Below are 20805 nucleotides of genomic sequence, written 5' to 3'. Positions count from 1 at the left end.
TCCCTCCCAGAGGCCCTTCTGAGAAATACCCTCTTCTTCTAGGGTAGAACTCAGAGCCTGGCAGGCCTCTAAGGGGCACCTCCAGAATATTCCTCGTGCTGCTACCCAATACATATTCATGTGTATGTGTGTTTTCATATGACCCTCTGGGTAAGGTCAGCCCAGCCAGGACCTCCAGGTCCCCCAACTGGCAGGGTGGGGGTGGGGGGTGGGAGGTACTTAACCATCTTGTGGGAAGAGCCCAGGAGCCAGAAGGCCTGAGCTGCAGCCCTGGCTCCGGTACCTACTTCTGCAAGGCCTCGAATAAGCCCCTTCACACCTCTAAGCACCCTGCTCGTCATCAGTGCACTGAAGATAAGTAGTATTTATCCTGCTCTGGTGAGGTCCTAATGTGACCTAGGGGTACTCCTAGGGGTACATTAGCTCTAGCAGCCTACACACTTTCTGGCACTCAGCTGCAAGTGGCCCTCCCTAAAGGCAGGAAGGAGGGGGAGGGAATCCACCTTTCAGATAGAAGGGTCACACTCCAGGCAGTAGGGAAATACCCTCCTTCCCTTGTTGCAGCTCTGGCCACAGAAAGCCATGACTGAGAAGGAGTTCCCTGTGTGAGGAGGGCCCCTGAGCCACCATGCCAGGCTGCAGAGATGCAGGATCCAGAGGTCCCTTCCTATCACACCTCTGCTCCTGACCCCTTGCAGGACAGCGTTTTGTCCCCTCTATTTCCCGGTACTGAACACAAGCCTGATACAGAGTGAGCATGTAGCAAATATTTACTAGAGCAATGAACACACGGGCTTGGTGGCCACAATTCCTGTTCTCCAGGTGGTATGAGAGGAAGGTGAAGGAGGAGGGTCTTCTCAGTTTGGCCCAGCCCCAAGGCATCTAAGAACTGACTGCCTCCCACCTCTGGACCAGCCAAAGGAAGACTCCTGGATATCCTCACACACCTCCCCTGCCCCCGGTTCAGAAAACACAGGGCCCTGAGGTACAGACCACACTGGTTCAAGTTCGGAGCCCAGCGCAAGCCTTAGACTGAGACTCTAGCCCTGCTGCAGACACAGAGGGAAGATCCCCATCAGTTCTATTTATTATCATGGATGTCAGGTACAAAAAAAATGATACAAAGCCAATGTGCCCCAGTTCCTCTCCAGGCAGCTCCTGCAAATAAGCGAGAGAACAGGGTAAAGAAGAAAAAAGAGAGCCACGGACTGACTGAGCCTTGACCACCACACACAGCCCAGCTGCCAAAGGCCATTCCTCCAGGGGTTCCTGGTTCACCTCTGCCAGCCAGGACATGGTAAAGGGGTAAGGTCTATGAGGGAAGAGACGATGTCTGACTCTGTTTCCCATGCCTAGCACAGTGCCTGGAAGCTGGTAAGTGCTCAATAATCACAGAACCAAAGGAGGCAAATGAACCCTGTAAGGAGACATGACAGCTACAATAGCAACTGTTTTCTTATTCACAAAGAAGTAGACTCAGGCTTAGTGAGGTTGAGAAACGTGTTCAAGGTCACACAACTGGTAAGAAGCTGGGCAGGGATTTGAACCCAAGCAGTCCAGCTCCTGAGCCTGTGCTCCTCCCCAATCCTCTCTGCTGCCTTCCATATATTTAATACTCACTGAAACAACAAACACACACTCACTAAATGACACACGTACACAACACAGTACAGTCCCTATGTTCACAGATAACACACACACACACACACACATAATGCAATATATATACATTGCACAGGTGCGCGCACACATATGAATGAATGTCTAGTCGTTCATCTTCTCGGCCAGCACCCAGAACAGGGGTGGGCTCACCTAGGGAAGGGATATCTGTGGCTGCAACTGCTAGCCCAGGTGTCCCCAGCCTTCACCTCACCAAGCACCCCCTTACCCAGGCTCTAGTCTGTGCCTCTCCAGGAAGACAGGTCCAATGCAGGAAGTGTACTGCACTTGACAAAGTCCCGAGGGAAGGTGTTGGACATGAAGATGTTGTTCTTGGACACGGTGGTGATGCCTGTATTGTCGCAGATGATGCGAGGCAAGGAGATCTTGGCCAGAGCCTGCTTCTGTCGCTTGCTGAATACACCCTTGTTCTGCCACCAAAACCTGCATGAGAACACCCACGGACACTATGCCTGAGGTTCTCCTGGGCTGGGAGGGCATCACCTAACTTGAGCCACCCTCTAGATGCAAAAGGGCCACAGCAGACACAGCTCTATAGCACAGGGGTGCTCCAGGCCTTCAGACAGCCACGGGTTTTCAAGCAAGTGAAGCTTCACTCACCGCACAGAGTAAAGCCCAGCTATCCAGATGGCTTCACCCCAGCAGCCTCTGGGTCATCACTAATGCTGGACAGGGGGCTGGGCCCACACTCACCCACGAAGTCTGTGCTCCGGCCAGAGCTTCACCCATAGGGGTGGAGAGAATCTTGGGGGTGTTTATAATTTGTCCACCCAGAGAAGGACACCTTTTCTAATCTTCCCAAAAGCACAGTGCAGGCTAGGTGAGAACGAGGGACGACAGCTGTCAGAGCCATGATGACAGGGCACTAGGACAAGCCAGGATGGGACTGCTCAGTAGTGACTGACGACACCATGGCTGCACCCTGATGCACGGAGAAGTACAGAGGGGCATTTTCTCTGCCTTCCCTCCTTCCCAACCAGGAGTCCAGGTCCCTCCTCACTGCATCCCCAACAGGTTCAGAGCACATTAGGGATGACCTTGAAGCTCCCTGGAACATACTGGGAAGTCACATTCCTTCCAGCCCTTTATTTCACTGCAAAAAGCTGGGGCCCCAAGAGATTCAGAACAGGCCCAGGGCCACACAGAGTGCCTGGACCCCTCTGCCTGTCTCCTCACCGATCGCCATCACGGAGCTTCCTGAACTGGGTCCCGATGAGGCAAGCAAGGAGCGGCCCCACACGGCCATTGCGGTTCAAGGGCTCGGCCACGCCGCCGATCCAGATGTCAATGTTGTCAGGTGTACCATACTGCCTCATCAGCTTCCTCGCCAGTTCCAGGTTCCTCAGCACTGTGCCCAGCTGGCCTACCGTTTGGGGCTGTGGCAGCCCACAGAAGCGCCTCCAGGCATTGTACCCTGCATGGGGGGAGGGGAGAGGCGGCTGTGGGTGCATCTTAGAAAACCCTCTTTCTCAATACACCAAGGCCATGTACAGAGTCACGGGAGGGTGGGGAGGACACAGAAGGGCTTCTCCCAGTCTGCAAACCTCTGGGGAACCCTAAACCCTTGGCTCAGGCCAAGGGCACAGCTGAGTCGCTCCAGGACCCTCTCTATCTTTCCCTTGCCCTCCCACCCAGAGGCAAATCCTAAATTGCCATAACTCCTGTCAGGTCCAAAAATAACGATATCTCATCGTCCCCCCTCTGGAAATCTCAGGCCTGTGAGGGGTGAAGTGTGTCTAGAAGGCTCAGCGACACTGGTTGACCCATGACACAGGCACAGGCTTTGAGGTTAGGCTGACTTGGGTTCGAATTCCAGCTCCGTCACTGACTTGGCTGGAGAACCTAAGTAAGCAACCCTCTGCTTGCTCATCAGTAAAACGCATGTGACAATACTCTCCTCCCTTCAGAGTTCATGTTACATGAAGCAAAACGAAACGACCATGGAAATTGCTTTTCAGTCTATGGGGATTAAGGGGCTTGATGTTATTATTATGATGCTCCATGTTTAAGGGTTACAGCAATGCAGAGGAGGACAGGAATTGCTGAAAACGAGCAGGCAAGCCCAGGGAGAGGAAGGTGCCCGACCTCAGACCGATTCCTAAGAGCGAGATGCTGGGCCTGGGGGAACTCTTGGGCAGCTGGGGACACTGGAGAGGGGATGGGGGAGGGGGATCCTGCAGCCCCTCACCTGGGAGACCATGGTCCCGGCTGCGCTGCATGTTCAGAGCAGGCAGGTCCAGCCCGATCCTCATGACCTGCACGAACAACCGCTCCCGGAGCTCATCCACCACGATTTGGTTCTGGCGATTCAGCTTGGCAGGGGTGGCCATGAGGCCCCGGAGGATGGGGTCAATGCCACCTGGGGGCAAGACAAGCAAGGTTGGGGAGAGGATCCGGCTCAGTATCAGAGCTCAGACAGGAGTCAGGCATAAGTCCAAGGCAGGGTGGGGTGGGCTGCAGAAGAGGGCTGGGCATATGCAGCTCCTGGTGCCAAGGGGGCCCCAGTGGGAAGGTCCTCACTGGGGCATCAAGGTCTCAGGGGATTATGCTGTCCAGATGTGCAGGTTTGGGGTGCTCCCTGCAACCTCTGGCCTCCTGGGTCACTGAGAGTCACAACGCACAGGAAGGAGCCAGCTCCCTGTGAGCGTTCTCCGCCCACTCTCTATTGTTAGATGTAGGAGTAGAGGCAGGTGAACTGCGGCTGGCGAGTCAGATCAGATGCCCCAAAATGGAAGGAAAGAAGATTGGTTTTGCCCTAGTTCCCTGTGGCCAAGCCCACCCCTACCCCATGCTCAGCTGCCAGCCCAGTCTCTCCTGGCCTAGGTCCCGCTCACCTTCCAGCACAACCCTCCATGAGGCAAAAAAGACCTGGCTGAGTGGAACGCGGGGGTTGGGCCCCGTGGGCCTGTACTGATTGTCCAGGCGGAACATGAAGGGTTGGATGAGGGTGTGGCCATAGCGGAAGGCGTTGGTGAAGACGTTGGAAATACGAGGGTCCACCGAGTCATTGTAGGAGCGGTACTTGGGCAGGTACTTCCTCATGGCTTCTTGCCCGAGCACCAGGGGCAGATAGTCCCGGTAAGTGATGATCTAAAGAAAAAGTCACTCCGAGTGGCCTCTCTCCTCACCCATCCCTTCAGAGTCTTCACCTGCTCCCGGCTTGGGGGATCCTTCTCATCCAGCTATGGCCAGGGAACCCCCTCCTACAGCACTAGATCCAGGTCTGACTAGTGGCCCTGGGGGGCATGAACAGAGTTCTTGCCTGCTGTGTGCCTTTGGGCCAGTTATTAGCCTCTCTGAGACTCAGTTTCTCAAATGTAAATTAAGGTTAATTATTCTGCCCTCTGCCCTAGAGGATTAAATAACAAAGGTCTTTGTTGGTCATTGATAGCTCCCTTGACTTTGAGTTCTCAATGTCTCGTTCCTCCTACTCACTTATAAGCTCCTTGAGGGCAATGCTTCTATTTCATTTCTCTTGGAATTACTCAGTGCCCAGCAAGTACTTGGCTCACAGTAGGGCTCAATCTATGACTGTGGAAAGAGGGGAGGCAAGAAGGAAAAGGGCTACCCTAGATGACTTCCCCCAGATATAGAACAGTATCACTCTAGACCCTGTACTCGGGAATTTCCTCTGAGGCTTAAATGAAACTCATATAACTTCTTAGTGCAACTCAAAAACTCACCCTCAGCACCTGCAACTTTCTCCTCATCCAGAGTTTTAAAAAGGTGTGCCTCTGTGTGTGTGTGTGTGTGTGTGTGTGTGTGTGTGTGTGTGTTGGTGTTTGCGTCTTGAGGAGAGGATGGGGGTACTGGAGCATCAAAGTTGGAAGGGAAAACCAGGAACACTGCCCAGAGATAAACAAGGTTAAGGAGATAGAGTGGAGCTCTGACAGAGCCAAAAGGAACAGGTGAGTGGGTAAGGGGCCAAGGGAGACAATGAGATGAAGGAAAAATGAGGCGTTTATTGAACGGCTGTCAAGATTTGATTTATTTATTTTTAGAGAGAGGAGAAGGGAGAGAGAAAGAGGGGGAGAGAGGCATCGATGTGAGATAGAAACATCAATCAGTTGCCTCTCCTGGGCACCCAACTGGGGACTGAACCCGCAACACAAGCATTTTCTCGAACCGGGAATTGGGAATCAAACTGGTGACCTTTCGCTTTGCAGGATGATGCCCAATGAACTGAGCCATACGATTTAGCCCTCCCAATTTCATTCCCAATGGACAGAAGAGTAGAAAGGAGAACAAGCCTGGGAGAGGATGGAAGGCAAGCAACCCTTGTCAGGCACTTAGTAACTGCCAGGTGTTTTCCTGTATGTCTTTAATCTTTACAGTATCATGAATGAGGAAACTGAGGCTCATGAAGGTTGAGTTGCCCAAAGTCAGACAGCCAAGAGGTGACAGAGGTATGTTTGGATCCTAACTCTGCTCGAACCCTGGCGTCACAGATGCTCAGGACTGCCTACCTGGACCATGGCTCCCACAATCTTCCGGGCTTCCTGGTAGAGCCTCTCTCCATCCCAACGAGGGTTCAGGCGCTTGAGCTCTGTGGCCAGCCGGTTGTGCTCCCTCAGAAAGAGTGTGTGCATGGAGGTGAGCTCGGGCATCTCACTGGAGCGGATATCCCCTTTGGGAAGCAAAAGCTACTATCACTCTTAAGACCTCCACCTCAGAAAGGACTTGCCTCACTGAAACTCCCTCCCCTGAAATGCCTCCTACCCAGCCCACCTCTCCACCCATCCTTCTGCAAGGTGTTCAGATGACACCTCCTCTGCCTTGATGCCCTGGGCCACCATAACAGCTTCTTCCTTGGCTTAAGGGCACTGCTGGTCAGAGATGTTCATTCAATAGGCATGAGATCTGACATATGGTTTGCCACCTTCCTGTACATGCGAGTGGGAGCTCCCTGAGAAAAAGGCTTCCTGTCTTTCACCTTTTTATGTCTGACCCTCTCACCCAGCACATGCATATAGACCTGGGGCTTCACCCGGTGCTTGGTACATAGGAGAACCATGAACACTGCCTGGTTGACTTATTCTCTTGAGTCAGGGAAGGGCAAAAAGTAACATGCTTGTTGGCACTCCCTGCTTCCTGCCCATGTCAGACACAGCCAACGATGACAGCGCTCTCTCTTGCTGAAATTGGATGTAACCTGAGAATCCTTCTTAACACAGGACTCTAGAAAGTCACTACCACCTGATCAGAGTTGCCACCCTTAGTACATGCTAATTGTGCAGCTTGCTCAGGGAAGGGGGTGAAGGCACAGGATGTTTAAAGTCCACGCCTGAGACTCTTCAAAACAACTGAGTTAGACGCTTGATCCTTCTAGTCCTCCCCCAACCCTTCTCTGAAAGGCCTGAGGCCATTTCAGCAGGGTTTAGTCCTCACCAGCTCTTGAGGCTGGTGGGAAGAAAATTCTGTGAGAGCAGCTTCTCCATTCCATTAGCTGCCGGAGGTCGTGATGATCCAGACCTGGGTCAGGCAGCTTGCCAACACCAGACTGGAGGCAGCCATGCCTGGCTGAGGAACTCAGCTCTTCCCTCACTAGCCTGGGGAAGTCCACACTGGCACTGACCTTGAATCTCCTCCCCCAGGCTCAGCCACTAGAAACCACCAGGAGGAGAGGTTGGGAGGTCAAAGGGAAGGGCCTTTGGCGCACTGCTGGTCTTACATTAAAAAACATTGGAGTACATTATACAATTGTCCAACCACTATGCTGTACACCTGAAACTAATACAAAATAATGTTGAATGTCAACTGTAATTAAAGAACAAAATATTAAAACTCAATGAAGTCCAAGACAATTAAGGGACCCAATAAAAAAACTGGAAAATTTCTGGGCACGTGCACCATCACAGCCCCAGTGGCATCCCCAGGGCTGCCAGCTGTTTAAATTTCAGCTCCTGCCCTCGCTTATTACAGGCAGTCAAGATGGGCAGGAAGTGATATTCTGGAGCAGCACTGTCTGACCGATGAGAACGTTTTACAGCCTGTGAAGCTATGGAGCATGCAAAATGCGGCTAATGCAGTGGAGAAACTGAATTTTTAATGTCCGTTAATTTATATTAACTTAAATATAAATGCAAATAGCCACATGTGGCTAGTAGGTCCCTAATTAGTGATGTGGTACAAGAGGGTGAGGGTCCCTGTCCCTTTAGTTAGTTCCCTGTCCTTCAGGGGCTGAACTCTCCTCTCTGCCAGAGTCCAGAGGGAAAGCGAGAGACAGAGGAACGGATGGACAGAGGCTCCTCAACCATTCCTGAATCTCCTTCTTATGTTTGAGTTTTTGTTTCTTGTTTTTTCCTTTCTGGCTCCATCCAACTTGTTGCCAAGGCAACTGGATTAATATCAGGAAGCTGGTGAGGGCAGGGTCTCTCTAAACGCAAACCCACAAGGTGCTTACAAATAGGCCTGCTGCGGCTCCAGCAAGGAGTGCCCCTGTGTCATCCCAGGTCCCTGCCCAGGCCTGACCTGCCAGGAAGCAGGGGATGCTTGCGGAGCGGTTGGTGAGGAGGCAGGGGTCATCCTGCAGGTTGTCGAAGGGCAGCAGGGCCCGGCCGTTGTCAGTGAAGCGGGTGTTGACGTCCATCAGCCCCAGCTGGTTGGTCAGGTTGCGCAGCCTCGTGGCCAAGGGTTCCTCGCTGCCATACACCATGCTGGCATCCAAGAAGGAGGTGAGGGCGTTGATCTGGTTGCGGATGGTGATGTTGTTCTCTGTGCAGGCGGGGGAGGAGCGGAAGAATGGGATGCAGTCCTGTTGGTTCTTGATGCGGGGGTCATTGGGCGGGATCTGTGGCAGAGAGGGAGACTGAGCCGGCTCACCAAGGCAGGGACAGTGGCTAGGAGTGGCTCTCCCCCTGTCCACCCTCCTGAAGGCCTTGATCCCACCTAGGAAGTGGCCTGCAGCCCAAGACCAAAGGAGGAGACCCAAATACCAAAACAGGGGTCTCTTGGGACCTCTGGCTCCCTCAGACTACAGGGAGGCCTGTCAAGGCCCACAAGGAGTCCTATCTGAGGTTCCACGTGCAGAGTGCCTCTGAGCTTCTGGGGTGAGGAACGGAATGCTGGACTAGGGAATGTGGGGCTCATGGAGAGAAACCCACCAGTCCTCTGACCTTCCTCCGAACCCTATCTCTCACTCCTCTCCTTTGTGTCTGCTCGGTCCTCGCCAGCTCTTCCTCTTTTCCCTTTCCTGTTCTCCTCCCTCTTTCTGCTTTCCTGCCTCTCACTCTGGCCCTTGTTTCTCTCAGATTCTCCTTCCTTCTCTCCTATTCTCCCTATTCCCACCAACAGTCCCCTCTCAGCCCTGCTCCAGCCCCACAACCCAGGCGCTGTGCAACTGGGCTGCCTGGAAGGTGCCCCTTTGTGAGGAGGAAAGAGGACTGAACACCAGGTACCACATGCAGAGGTTTGCGGGACAGTGGAAGGTCCTTAGCAAGTGCGGGGGGGGGGGGGGGGGGGGGCGCGGGCCGGGGGCACAGGTAGGCAGGGCTGGGCCGGCCTTCTTAGGGAGCTAAGGAAGGAAACCTGGGCACAGAGGGAGGTGAGGTGGACACTTTAGGAATGATGCCCACTCTCTCCACCCGGCAGACAGTGGCCAGACGGGAAGAAGTGGGCACCTTGAGGGGAAAGCAGGGTGGCTGCTGCAGGCAGCTTGTCTCGCAGTTAAGACCACTGGTATAGGAGACCCGGGCTGCTGGCTCTGGGGTGAAGTCAAGGTCATGATCAATCAGCTGGCCCCACTGCATGAACAGGAGCGAACGCTGTTGGTCCTGGGTCAGCTGCTGCGTAGGGAAGCGCACGATGGCGTTGGAGACCGCGCGAGCCTGCGGGATATGGAGAGTCAGGGGCCGGCTGCCTCTGCGCCGCTGGGCCCGGCCTAGCCGCCCTGCAGTCCAGCGCTCACCAGGGGCACCGGGAAGCCGCTGCGCTTGACCCTGGGCGTCCAGCCATAGGGCAGCGAGAAGCCGTCCTCGTACTCAGCCGGCAGCCAGCGCGCAAAGGCGCGGTTGGAGGCCCCCAGCGTGGGGCTGCGTCTGCGGGGCGAGGGCAGGGTGTTCACACAAGGTGGCAGTAGCAGTCAGGCCGGGGAACCGGGACGCCGCCCTGAGCCACCTGCCCGGAGATGAAGGGCCGACCCGCGCCCGCCGTGCACACCTGTTGTTGCACTGCCCTGTGATGGTGCGGTACTTGTCCTTCTTGGGGCACGTCACCCCCACGTCCTGGTAGGCGCAGCCGCTCGACTTGGACAGCAGATTCAGCTGGGCAGGTGTCAGCACGTCTGTGGGGTGGGGGGAGAGGACTGTGGGAGCTGAGTCCCTCCACTTCCTATCCTAGGCTAAGAAGCCTCGGTGAGGGGGGCAGCCTGAGGAAATGGAGGGGAGACTCGAAGTCTGGGGGACCCCCTCGAAGGAGGACTTGGGGGGATCCCTGGGAAGTGGTAGAATCGCTTGGAGGGGTCCCTAGTGGAGCAGGGGTTGGGATTGTAGGGGCAGCAGTACCGGTGACGTTGAAGGGCCCTGACAACAGGGGCCGCAGCTTCCCCTCCAGCAAGCCGAGGGCCACGTGCAAATAGTCAGCAGCCCTCACAGCTGTCCTGGTGGCAGCCACAGGCTGCTTGAAATAGGACAGGAGCTCCATGGGGCTGGCCCAGCCGCTGCGAAGCCGCTGCTTGATGCTGCTTGGAGAAGGGAGGAGTGAGGGCCAGAGGAAGTGCGCAGAGGCACTCTGCAGAGCCCCAGCCCAGGAGAGGGACACATGGACAGTGTGGACAGACTCACAGACAGGAGGAAGGTTTCTCTTTATAAACAGGTTTCTGTCTGGACTTGGGCGTCCAGACAGAGGCAAGGCCGGGGAAGTGGTGGTTTTGAAGACATTCTCACATACAAAGACTGACAGACCGAAAGAGGGCCCCACCCCTCTCCCCATGCCTGCTCCTTTTCCCAAAGGCCTGGGCAACCTTGCCCAGAGCTGGGCAGTGCCTGGCACCCCACCTTTCCCGCCGCTCCTTGTAGGCCTTGTCCACTAGCCGCTTGGCCTCTTCCATGCAGGTCAGAACCACTGAGGTTTCCACCTCCCCCAGGACAGCTGTCCAGAATGGAGGTCACAAGGTCAGGAATGGTCCCAAAACACCCCCCTTCCCATGAGACCCCAGAGCCAGGGTGGCCTGCACTGAGGAAGGAATCCCAGAAACTCAGAACCACCAACACATCACCTTTCCCTTGCCCCTGAACTCTTACCTGGATCAGCACCCTCCAAGGGCCCAGGCACAGCCAGAACGGCCAGGAGCCCTGCTAAGGCCAGGAGCGGCATCATCTCTGCAATAAGACCCCAAGCCCAGTAAGTGTCCAAAGCTTACAGTGCACTTGGGAGAGGAGAACCCCACTATTCCTCTCCTCCTGGCCCCTCGCTTGCACTTTCATACTCCAGTCCCATCTCTACAGGGCCCGCCTATGGGTGGAGCCCAGGCCACCTTGAGGGAGGGGTCCAAAGCACCCCTCCTTCGCTAGGTCACCTGCCCCCTGCCCCAGGGCCTCACTTCGAAAGTTCACCTAGCACTGGCAGCACCCCTCAGCTGAATCTAGGCTTTTTATGTCCTCCAAGCTGGGGGAGGGGTGGGGCAGAGAGGCCCACCCCTAGAGACTGAACTCTCCTCCCCCACTGGGGCTGGGAGACATGGAAAGAGGTACCTGATATGAGAGAGGGGAGCAGGAAAGGAGAGCCCAGAACTGTCCCCAGAGTTTCTCTCCCCGTTGTGCGCCTGGTCCAGTGCTGTCCTCAGGGGGTACAGACGACCATAACTCCTCTCCCAAATTCTGATTAAACCTAGAATCCAGGGTTCCTTTGAAAGGGACAAAAGTCAGGAACCAACAGCCTAAACAATTATGGGTAGTATGGAAGCCCCAGAGGAGGAGGGAAGGAAAAGGGGAGCCCTAGCGTGAAGATAGTCTGATTGGCCTCAGGGGTATGGCCCCCACCCCAACAGTAACCTGGCCCCTGTGGTCAGCCCTGGTGGGCGGCCCCCCATTGTTGGTAAGGGCTAAAGGGACAGGATATCTGGGTGGAGACCGTTGGATTTCACAGGAAAGAGGACCCTGGGGGCTACCCCAGGCTCAGGACCAAAGTAACTTCCTCTCTCCTTCTCTTCCTCCCCTTAGTTCTTGACTTTTGGTAAGGGGCTGCCTCCAACACCCCCGCCACCTGCTCCCAGATACCAGGAACCAGGAGAGAGCAGGGCTGGTTGTGGTTAGTGGTCAGTAGGGTGATGCAGCCCAAGGCCTCTCTGGGACAAGACCAGAGCAGTTTGGAGGACTAGGGTTAAACGTTAGGCTCATTCTGACATAGAAGAGGGGGAAGTTTCTCTCCTGAAGAAGGCTTGCAAAGGGGCTGCCATTCTCAGGCAGGAAAAGTAGCCTATGACCAAGAACTGTGTTTGGCCACCTCCCTGGGACCTCATCAGACTGGGCACACACCAACCACGCTCCCCTGTGCTGTTTGATCTAGCCAAACCCCTACTCCAGCCACCTGCCTGCCCTCACGCTTGTCTTCTATGACCAGATCACATCTTCTTGGCCAAAGAACAAGGGACAGCCACACACTGAGAACACCTTCCCAGTGTACTCAGAGACCCTGTCACCCACGGGGGGGTGGAGCCCAGGGGCCCATTAGAGAGAAGCCATTCTTCCAGGCTTGGTCTGCCCGAGTCTGGCTAAATGTGAACTTAGACAAGTGACTCTTTGCAAATCAGGGTCTACAGTTTTATAGAATTTTGCAAATACTTTTTAAATCCTATAAGTAATATATTCCCATTCGCAAAAAGTTTTAGAACACAAGCAAAAATAAAAATAAATCAAAATTACTTAAAGTAAAGTGAGGTTATGGGTAATTTTTTTTCTTTCCAATTATGTTATTGCTTTTCACATAAATAAGAAACAAGAAAGAAAATAATTTCCCATAATCCCATCATTCACTGATAACCTCATTTCGTAATTTGATATCTTATGTGTAAATATAATACGTATTTTTAAACAGTAATAAAGAACATACTTTAAACATTGTTTTACAAACCTACTCTCAGGACCTAACAACTTAGCCTGACATCTCTTCATGTTGGTAAATATAGGTTCACTTAGTTTTTGCGCCTGCATGATATTTGTGTATGAAATACTATGATTCATTCAGTAATTCCCTCTTGTTAGATACCTGAGTTGTTTCCCATTTTCACTGTTGTAAGCAGTACTAGGGTCAACCTCCATGGAGTAAAATCTCTAATCACATCTTCAATCATTTTCTAAGGCAAGAAGTTCTAGACGTAAAATTGCTGCATATCTGGGTGGCCACATTTTTACGGCTTTTTAAAAAAAATTGTCAAATGGCCTCGTGAAGATGGCACCTCACGCTCCCATTGGCCATGCGTGGGCGCACCTATTCCCAGCACCCTCATCAGCTCGAACAATTAGGGTCCTTTCCCTCTTTCAGGTGACTTGTCAAGGCTCAAGAGGGAAGAGACATTTAATACAACCCCTCTTAGCACAGAGGAGAAAGATGGAGCCCAGGGAAAGAAATAACTTTGCCAAGGGCAGCGGAGTGGCACAGTGCAGAATAATCTGGCTGTCAGGTCTCTCGACTTCCACACCAGCACTCTTTACCCAAAGGCCTCCGCACACTCTTCCCGACCTTTACGTCGGGCACTTACTCAGCAGGCACTTACTGAGCCCTTGCATGTTCCAGGCGGGCACTGAGCTGGTCACTGGGGGTACTCCACTGAGCAAAGAGCAAGCTATGTTCTCAAGGACTGCCCAGGAGGATGCAGAAAGTTTTCTTTGTGCAGGGTTATTTAGGAGCATCAAAGAACAGCACTTGGACCAACTGGAGGGACCTAGGAAAGCTTTCTTGAGGAGTTGGAGCTTGAGACTATCTTGAAGAATGTTTAGAAGTTGACCGTGTAGACACAGAAAAGAAGAACATTCTGGCCCCAGAGAACGACACAGCAAAGGCCTTGGCACGGTGAGCTTCATGCAGACCATTCTCCCAGTGGGCGAGGATGAGGCTGCTGAGGCAGGCAGAGGACCCAGCACTCTCTGACCTACTGAGAAGTTTCTGTCCTGAAGGCTCCAGAGAGCCATAAAGGCTATGCAGTGCATGGTGACAGTGTTATTTAAGAACGCTCACTTGGGCAGCAGAGTGGAGGGTACACTGGGGTGGGGGCAGGGCAAGCCCAGAGGTCAAGGGCTGGACAGGAGTCATCTTAGTGATTCATGAGCCTCAAGAGGCAATGAGGCAATGAATGTTTGAAAAACTAAAGCCTTTTCAAAGAATGATGTGAAAATCCCCTTTGCTCGCTACCCGCCTGGAGGTGGGAGAATTCTCAAGATGTATGATCTCCAAGCCACCTGCCTTTGGCTCAGGGCTGGCGCTGTGGGCCTGCATTTGTCTATGACTTTATCCTGTGTCCAACCAATGAATGACCCAACCAGGATCACTACATGGCTGCCCAGGGTACCTCTGTTGATCCCTTACCTAGGTCCTGTTTGTCTGGCCCAGGTGTATTTGAAGCTCAAAGGGACCAGAAGGAGAAGATGTCTGCCTGAGAAGCTATTCTGAAGAAGCCTTATCCCATAAGTCATCCCCCTAGCTCCTCGTCCTGGGGTTGCCTCTGGAGGACACTGCTGGAACTGCTGCACCTCAGGACTATAGTCCTCTGAGGGTGTCCCCACCACCCACCTACACACAAGCATCCCTACCCCTAAGGGTCCAACTGCCTGTGGGATAACGGGCCCTCTGCTACTGCTTGCGACACAGCTTGCTCTTTCTTCACGCTCTTTGGGGAACAATTCAGTTAGGATTACAGCCAGATTTCCTGTGTGTGTGGTTGGAGAGCACAGGCTATGGAAGCTGGTGGGAGGGCAATGACTCCTCAGGCACATCGATTGCACCCGGTTCAAAGGCCCTGTTTTCTCCTTATCTTTAAAGTTTTTTAAATTGATGTTGAATTATACCGGTCATCCTTGGAGCTGCTTTGAATCAAATTGAAATATCACAGGTTAGGCTGAAGCTCTCTTTAGATTGGGGTATTGCACCATCCCTGACTCAAGTCCCTTTCCTCCACTCCTGAGACATAAAACCTGGTCATTGTTGTGTTTGTCCTTCCAAACTTTGTCCTTCACATTCATTTATATATATGGATCTGTGGGAAATATTCTTCTGCCTTTATTTTCCCCTAAATGCTGTCCCATTATACACACTGTTCAGCAATGTGCTTCTCTCACCCAACAATACGTCTTGCAGGTCTACCATGTACTACGTAGACACCAGCCTCACTTGGTAACTGGTACATAGATGCTTTAATGGAGTTATACCTCCATTATGCGACCATTCCTCTGCTGATGGAAGTCTCAGTTTTTCTTTTTTTCCACTAATAAAAACAATGCAGCAAGACACTTCTTCGTACACACACACACAAGTGCTCTCCAGGGCGAAGGTTTAGAAGTGGGCCACAGGTTTCGTGCATTTAAAATTTTTAATAGAGATTGCCGAATGGTCCTCCAAACTTTGTAAAATGCTCATGGGCAAAGATTAGAATCACCTTACCGGATCAGTGTTTATGTCTTTGATTAATAGTGAGATTGAGCACCTTTTTATTTGTATTACCTCTTCTGTAAATTTCCTGTATTTGGTTTTATCCATTTTCCTATTGGATTGTCACTTGTTTTATTGATTTATAAAAGGTGTTATATATTCTGGATAAACACTAATCTCTCAGCTGTTATATGTGTTGGTTTTTTCCAGTCTGTCACTTTTCATTTATGTTTTTTATAGGATTTTAATTGTGATGTGGCCAAATTTACAAATCTTTTCCTCTATGGGTTTTTTTTTTCAGACTTGGTTAAGAGGATCTCCTTTTGTGCAAGATCATAAACATACTTTCTGACATATTCTTCTAATACCTTAATACATTAATTTTTCACATGGAGATGCTAAACCACCTGGAATTTTTGTGTGTGAATAGTGGAAGGTAGGGAGCCACCTTCAATTGTTCCAAATAAATAACCAACTGTCCCAATGCCTTTAACTGAAGAAGCTGCCATTTTTCCATGGAATTGAGATACGACTTTTATCTCACCATAAATGTGTGTGTATTATTTTATTCTGACACCTCATTGTTACAATTATCCTAACTTTCTAATAGGTTTTGTTCTCTGATAAGATAAAGCCTCCCTCCTCTTTTTTTTCAAAAGAATCTTCAACATTCTAACACACTCTTTCTTACGAATTTTTGAATGTCTAGTTCTATGAGAAATCCTATTGATATTGTATTCAGTTTATATATAAATTTGGTGACATCATGATATCAGTTCTTCCCATCCATGTACATTCATTCATTCCACGTGTGTTTACTGTGTACGCATGTGCCAGCACTGTTCTGGGTACTGGGCATACAGCAATCAGCAAATGACTCGCTCTCGTGGAGTTTATTTCTTGAGTAATGTGTTTAGTTTACATTCAGGAGTACATCATTTTATTTAAGTCTATTTTTATATTCTTCATTGAAATGTTAGTTTCACTTTCTTGGTAGGTTTGTTCCTGAATACTTCCTTTTTGAAAAAATGTATATAAACTTGGTCATTAAGTTTCTCCACCCAACTTGTAAACTCTAAGTATTCTTTTTCTTAAACGCATTCAAGATAAGTCTTTTAAAGATTTAAAATTTAGTATGCTTCTCTTAGTTCTCTTTGGGAGGTAGATTCATAGATCCAAAAAGCACTGGATATTTTTAGCCCACCATTTTAGAAAGGTTGCACCCTCTAATGAATAAGATTTGTAAAATTTAAAGAGTAAATATTCCAACTTTTGTTAGTTTAATGGCTCAAAAATTTGTTTAGGATAATATTATAAAGGTAAAGACAAGTTAAATTACATGGTTATACAAATGTTTAATGGTGATTTAGTTAACCCCTTTTATACTTGTGGTTATTGGTGAGGATGCAGGGGGGTAAACTTTTTTTTGTAGGACTTTGTCCTACAAAAACCACTAAAAATAAAAAGCACTAACTTCAAAGAATTCAAGAGCATCTTTACCAATAAGATTAGTTAAAGTTTAAAGAGACTGCTAAAGCCCGTGCTGGTCAGCTTGTGAGAAAAAAAGTGTAGCTTGGCCCCGTGCCATGGGGCGGCAGTTTGGCAATGTCAGTCAAAGTCCCAAATGTACATTTGCTCTGACTCAGCAATTCTACTTCCAGGAAGGAACTCAGCCTTCAGATGCATTCTTAGGAAAGCATAAAGACGTTTACACAAGGGTGTTCACTTCAGCCTCAATTCCAACTACCGAAAGATGAGAAACAAGCCAAATATCCATCAAAAAAGTTTTGCTACTTTGTGGTGCATCCGCACGATGGTGTTTCATCCTGCCTTTGAAATTAATGAGGGAGGTCTCTATGCAACAATATAGGAAGATGTGCTGTCAAAAGAAAAGTTAGTAAGAAAACATTATATAATAGTGTGATGCAATTCACGCAAAACACGCACACATTCCTGCCACGCACAGGCACACGTGTATTTGAATATGCATAGAAAATTCTGGAAACCGAGACAGAAGCCTGTTAACGGTGGTTACCTTTGGAGAATGGAACTGAAAGGCCTGAGGAGAAGGAAGTTTTTACTTGAAAACTATGCTCCCCTGTTTGATAGTTTAACAAAGCAAATATAATAATTTGGTCACAAAAGAACTAATAATCTCTCCATCCACCTCAACTGCCCCCCTCAATGTAGCAGAATTTGATTGTCTCTTAATGTGAAATCAGACACTACCAGAGACTGAAATGATAAAGAACATTCACATACATGGCACAGGAGAAAGAATTTCCTTTGTGGGAGGCTTGGCAGTGTGACGATTTGGCTAAGTATAGAATTCAAGTTCAGATTTCTTTCTCTTCAGCACTTGGAGGATACTGCTCCATTATCTCTACATATCTAGCATTGCAGTTAGGTTCCCTGTTACAAATAGACTTCCAGTTCCTGAAATAGAGGTATTTACTCCTGTTTCAGGCAAAGCAGAATTAACATGGGCTGCAGGATCCATCAGCCACTCCTGACCATGGCGACGTCTCAGAAGGGAGGCACAGAAGTGAAACTGTTGGAGAGCAGAAAATACTAAGAGCTGTGGGAACCCCCAGGGAGAACCGAAGGAGCCTGGGACCAAATGAGGGAAACAGACTAGAAGGGAGGGACATAGGGCCAGGTGTCACCAGCAGGGGGTGCTCTTGGCAGAGCTTTCCAGTCCAGCCCTCCTCTCTGCACCACGTGGCCACGTGGGCCTGAGCAGATCAGGACCAAAAGTGACTGCAAGTCAGGAAAACAGCTCCTGAAGGCCCGCAGCCTTTTGCAGGAGGGCATGTTCCACTGTGGAGCTGGACTCTTGCCAGACTAGGGAATGGAAACAACAGGTCCTGTCCTCTGCCCTAAGGGCCAGAGTATTATGTGTGACCTGAGGGGACGTTCTTGCCTTGCCAGAGGCACATGGAGACTCCCTGATAGGTAACGTCCTGTGTTAGAGGGGAGGGGGGAAGCAAAAAGGAGATGAACCCAGATTGTAACCCTAGAGTCACTCTAGGAAGTGAGTTACCCCCAATTGCCACCACCCTCTTCTCTTTGCCCTGTGCGTACTCCTCATACTCAACAAGAGGGACTCCACGTGCTGGGGAATAGGCTTCCATCCTCCTCCCAGGTCATAACCAAGTGGCATTGATCTCAGCAAAGTATTAATAAGTTGGTGTAACACTCAAAAATTAATCAACATTTACCATAAATATGAAAGAAAAATCACACCGCCTCTCAAGAGATGCAGAAAGATCATTTGACAAAATCCAACATCCATTACTGACTTTTTGTTTAAACCCTCTCTGCAAAGTAGAACCAGAAAAGAACCTTCCCGAAGCTGATGAGGTGTATCTACAACAAAACACATTACGCACATGGTGCTCAGTGTTGGAAGACTGAATGCTTTGTCCCCAAGGTCAGGGACAAAGCAGGCGCACCTGCTCCTGTATGTCTGTTCCACACTGTACTGGAGGTCCTGCCCAGTGCAGGGAGGCAAGAAAAGGAAATTAAAGTCCTCCAAATTTGAATGGAAACAGTAAACCAGTCTTTGTTCATAATAATATGATCGCATATATAGAAAATTTTAAAGAATCTATAAAAAACGCTATGAGAACTAATAAGTCAGTTTGGTAAGGTTGCAGTATATTAAGGCCCAAATTAAAAAAAAAATCAGTTGTTTCTATATACTAACAATAAAAATGCAGAAATTGAAATGTAAAATAACAATACCATTTATAATAGCATCAAAAATACTAAATAATGAGGAATGAATCAGACCAAAGATGGGTGAGCTCTGTACTGCAAACTACAGACCACTGTTAAGAGAAATGAAAGGCCTAATAAATGGAGAGATATGCTTTGTTCATAGGTCAGAAGACTCAATATTGTTCAAAAATCAATCCTTCCCAGACTGATCTATTTGTTGCATATTAATTGTGTCCTTGCCTTAATAGTTGAGAGTCCATGCAAGGCCGCTGGGTGGGTACGGCTGCTGTCTTGGGGGTTTCTGTGAGAGAGGCGAGGGGGACACAGTGTGCTACATGTTGCTGGTTCCTCACCTGGGCAGCGATGCCAGCTGTCTGCCAGCTGTTGCCAGCCACCTAAAGTGCGGCCTGGTCTCCAGTCCAACCTGCCACTCCCACTGTTCTCATCTGACGGCAGACATCTCGCTACATGTACAGGGGTGGGCAAGAGCAGGTTCACGAGTGTAAAGAAATTGATGACAACAAAGAAGTCTGTGCCAAAGTGTGCTTGAGTGTAGCTAGTAGAGAAGAAAGTGTAAATAATGAAGGCCAGCAATCAGAGCACTTACAAGATTGTACCTAAGTGCACTGTGCCACAGGGACATTCTTTTGAGTTGATAAAGCTATTGTAATAATCTTTTTCCATACGAACTATTGTAAACCTACTTTTGCCCACGTCTGTATAAATGGAATACTACGCAGCCATAAAAAGGATAAAATATTGCCATCTGTGACAACACGAATGGATCTTGAGGCTATCAGGCTAAGCAAAAAAAAAAAGTCAGATGGAAAAGGGCAAGAACCATATGATTTCACTCATGTGTGAGATAGAAAACAGAAAGTAACAAGTGAGTGAATAAGACAGACAAACTCATAGTCACAGACAACAGAATGGTGGTGACCAGAGAGGAAGAGAGGCAGTGCTGAGGGTAACAGAGGGAGACTAGACTTTGGGTGGTGAGCACACAAAGCAATATACAGGTGATGGATTATAGAGTTGTATACTTGAAATGTATACGTTACTAACCAATGTCACTCCAATAAATCTAATTTAAAAATAGGAGTTCCAGCCAAGATGGAGGCGTAGGTAGAAACCCTTCACTTCCTCGCCCAACCAAAAGGAGGATAACAACCAATCTAAAAATCAATAAACAATCAGAAGTACCAGAAAATCAAACTTCATAGAACTCTGACAACCAAGGAATTAAACAATCAAACAGAACAACCAGACTGGTAAGAACCCTCTGGGAGGTGGCAGACCATGTGGGCAGGGCCGGCTGGGAGAAAACGCAGTGAGGAGGCAGACCGTGCAAGCGGGGCTGGCTGAACCGGCAACTGAGACACAGGTGACTGTGGACTACGGCAGTTGCTGCAGTGGGAGAAACTCCCAGCTTCACATGAGGGTTCCTTGGAAAGTGGGCTAGAGGAGCAGGTGAGCTGCATTGGTTCCTCTCTGGCCCCTCCCCCACAGGCAGCACCTGCAGCTCAGCAAGGAGGTTTCCCTGACTGGGTGAACACCTAAGGCCCCGCCCCCTTACAACCTAACAGGTGCACACAGACAAAGAAATATGGCCCAAATGAAAGAACAGAGCAAAGCTTCAGAAAGAGAGCTAAGCAATGAGGAGATAGCCAACCTATCTGATGGAGAATTTAAAGCCCTGGTAATCAAAATGCTCACAGAACTGATTGAGCTTGGCTGAAAAATGAAAAAACAAATGAAAGATACCCAAAATGAAATAAAGCAAAATATCCAGGGAACCAACAGTGACAGGAAGGAAACCAGGAC

At 49.9% G+C, this 20805-nt stretch overlaps 1 protein-coding gene across 1 annotated transcript; it reads right to left on the bottom strand.

The window, feature by feature from the left end:
- Positions 1 to 791: 791 nt before the first annotated feature.
- Positions 792 to 11226, bottom strand: MPO (myeloperoxidase). Its single transcript, XM_024573190.3, has 13 exons — positions 10920 to 11226; positions 10674 to 10767; positions 10182 to 10357; positions 9838 to 9961; positions 9587 to 9716; positions 9300 to 9506; positions 8152 to 8470; positions 6147 to 6307; positions 4515 to 4770; positions 3869 to 4039; positions 2857 to 3094; positions 1889 to 2103; positions 792 to 1158 (listed from the first exon to the last, which is right to left on the bottom strand). Exons 1-12 carry the CDS (start codon positions 10993 to 10995, stop codon positions 1896 to 1898), a joined length of 2160 nt encoding a protein of 719 aa, XP_024428958.2. The 5' UTR covers positions 10996 to 11226; the 3' UTR covers positions 792 to 1158; positions 1889 to 1895.
- Between the last annotated feature and the right edge of the window lie 9579 nt (positions 11227 to 20805).

The sequence above is a fragment of the Desmodus rotundus genome, chromosome 9, assembly GCF_022682495.2.
Source record: "Desmodus rotundus isolate HL8 chromosome 9, HLdesRot8A.1, whole genome shotgun sequence".
NCBI classification, from domain to species: domain Eukaryota; kingdom Metazoa; phylum Chordata; class Mammalia; order Chiroptera; family Phyllostomidae; genus Desmodus; species Desmodus rotundus.
The sequence above is the reverse complement of the archived record's forward strand: the minus strand, read 5'-3'. Positions and strand labels throughout refer to the sequence as shown.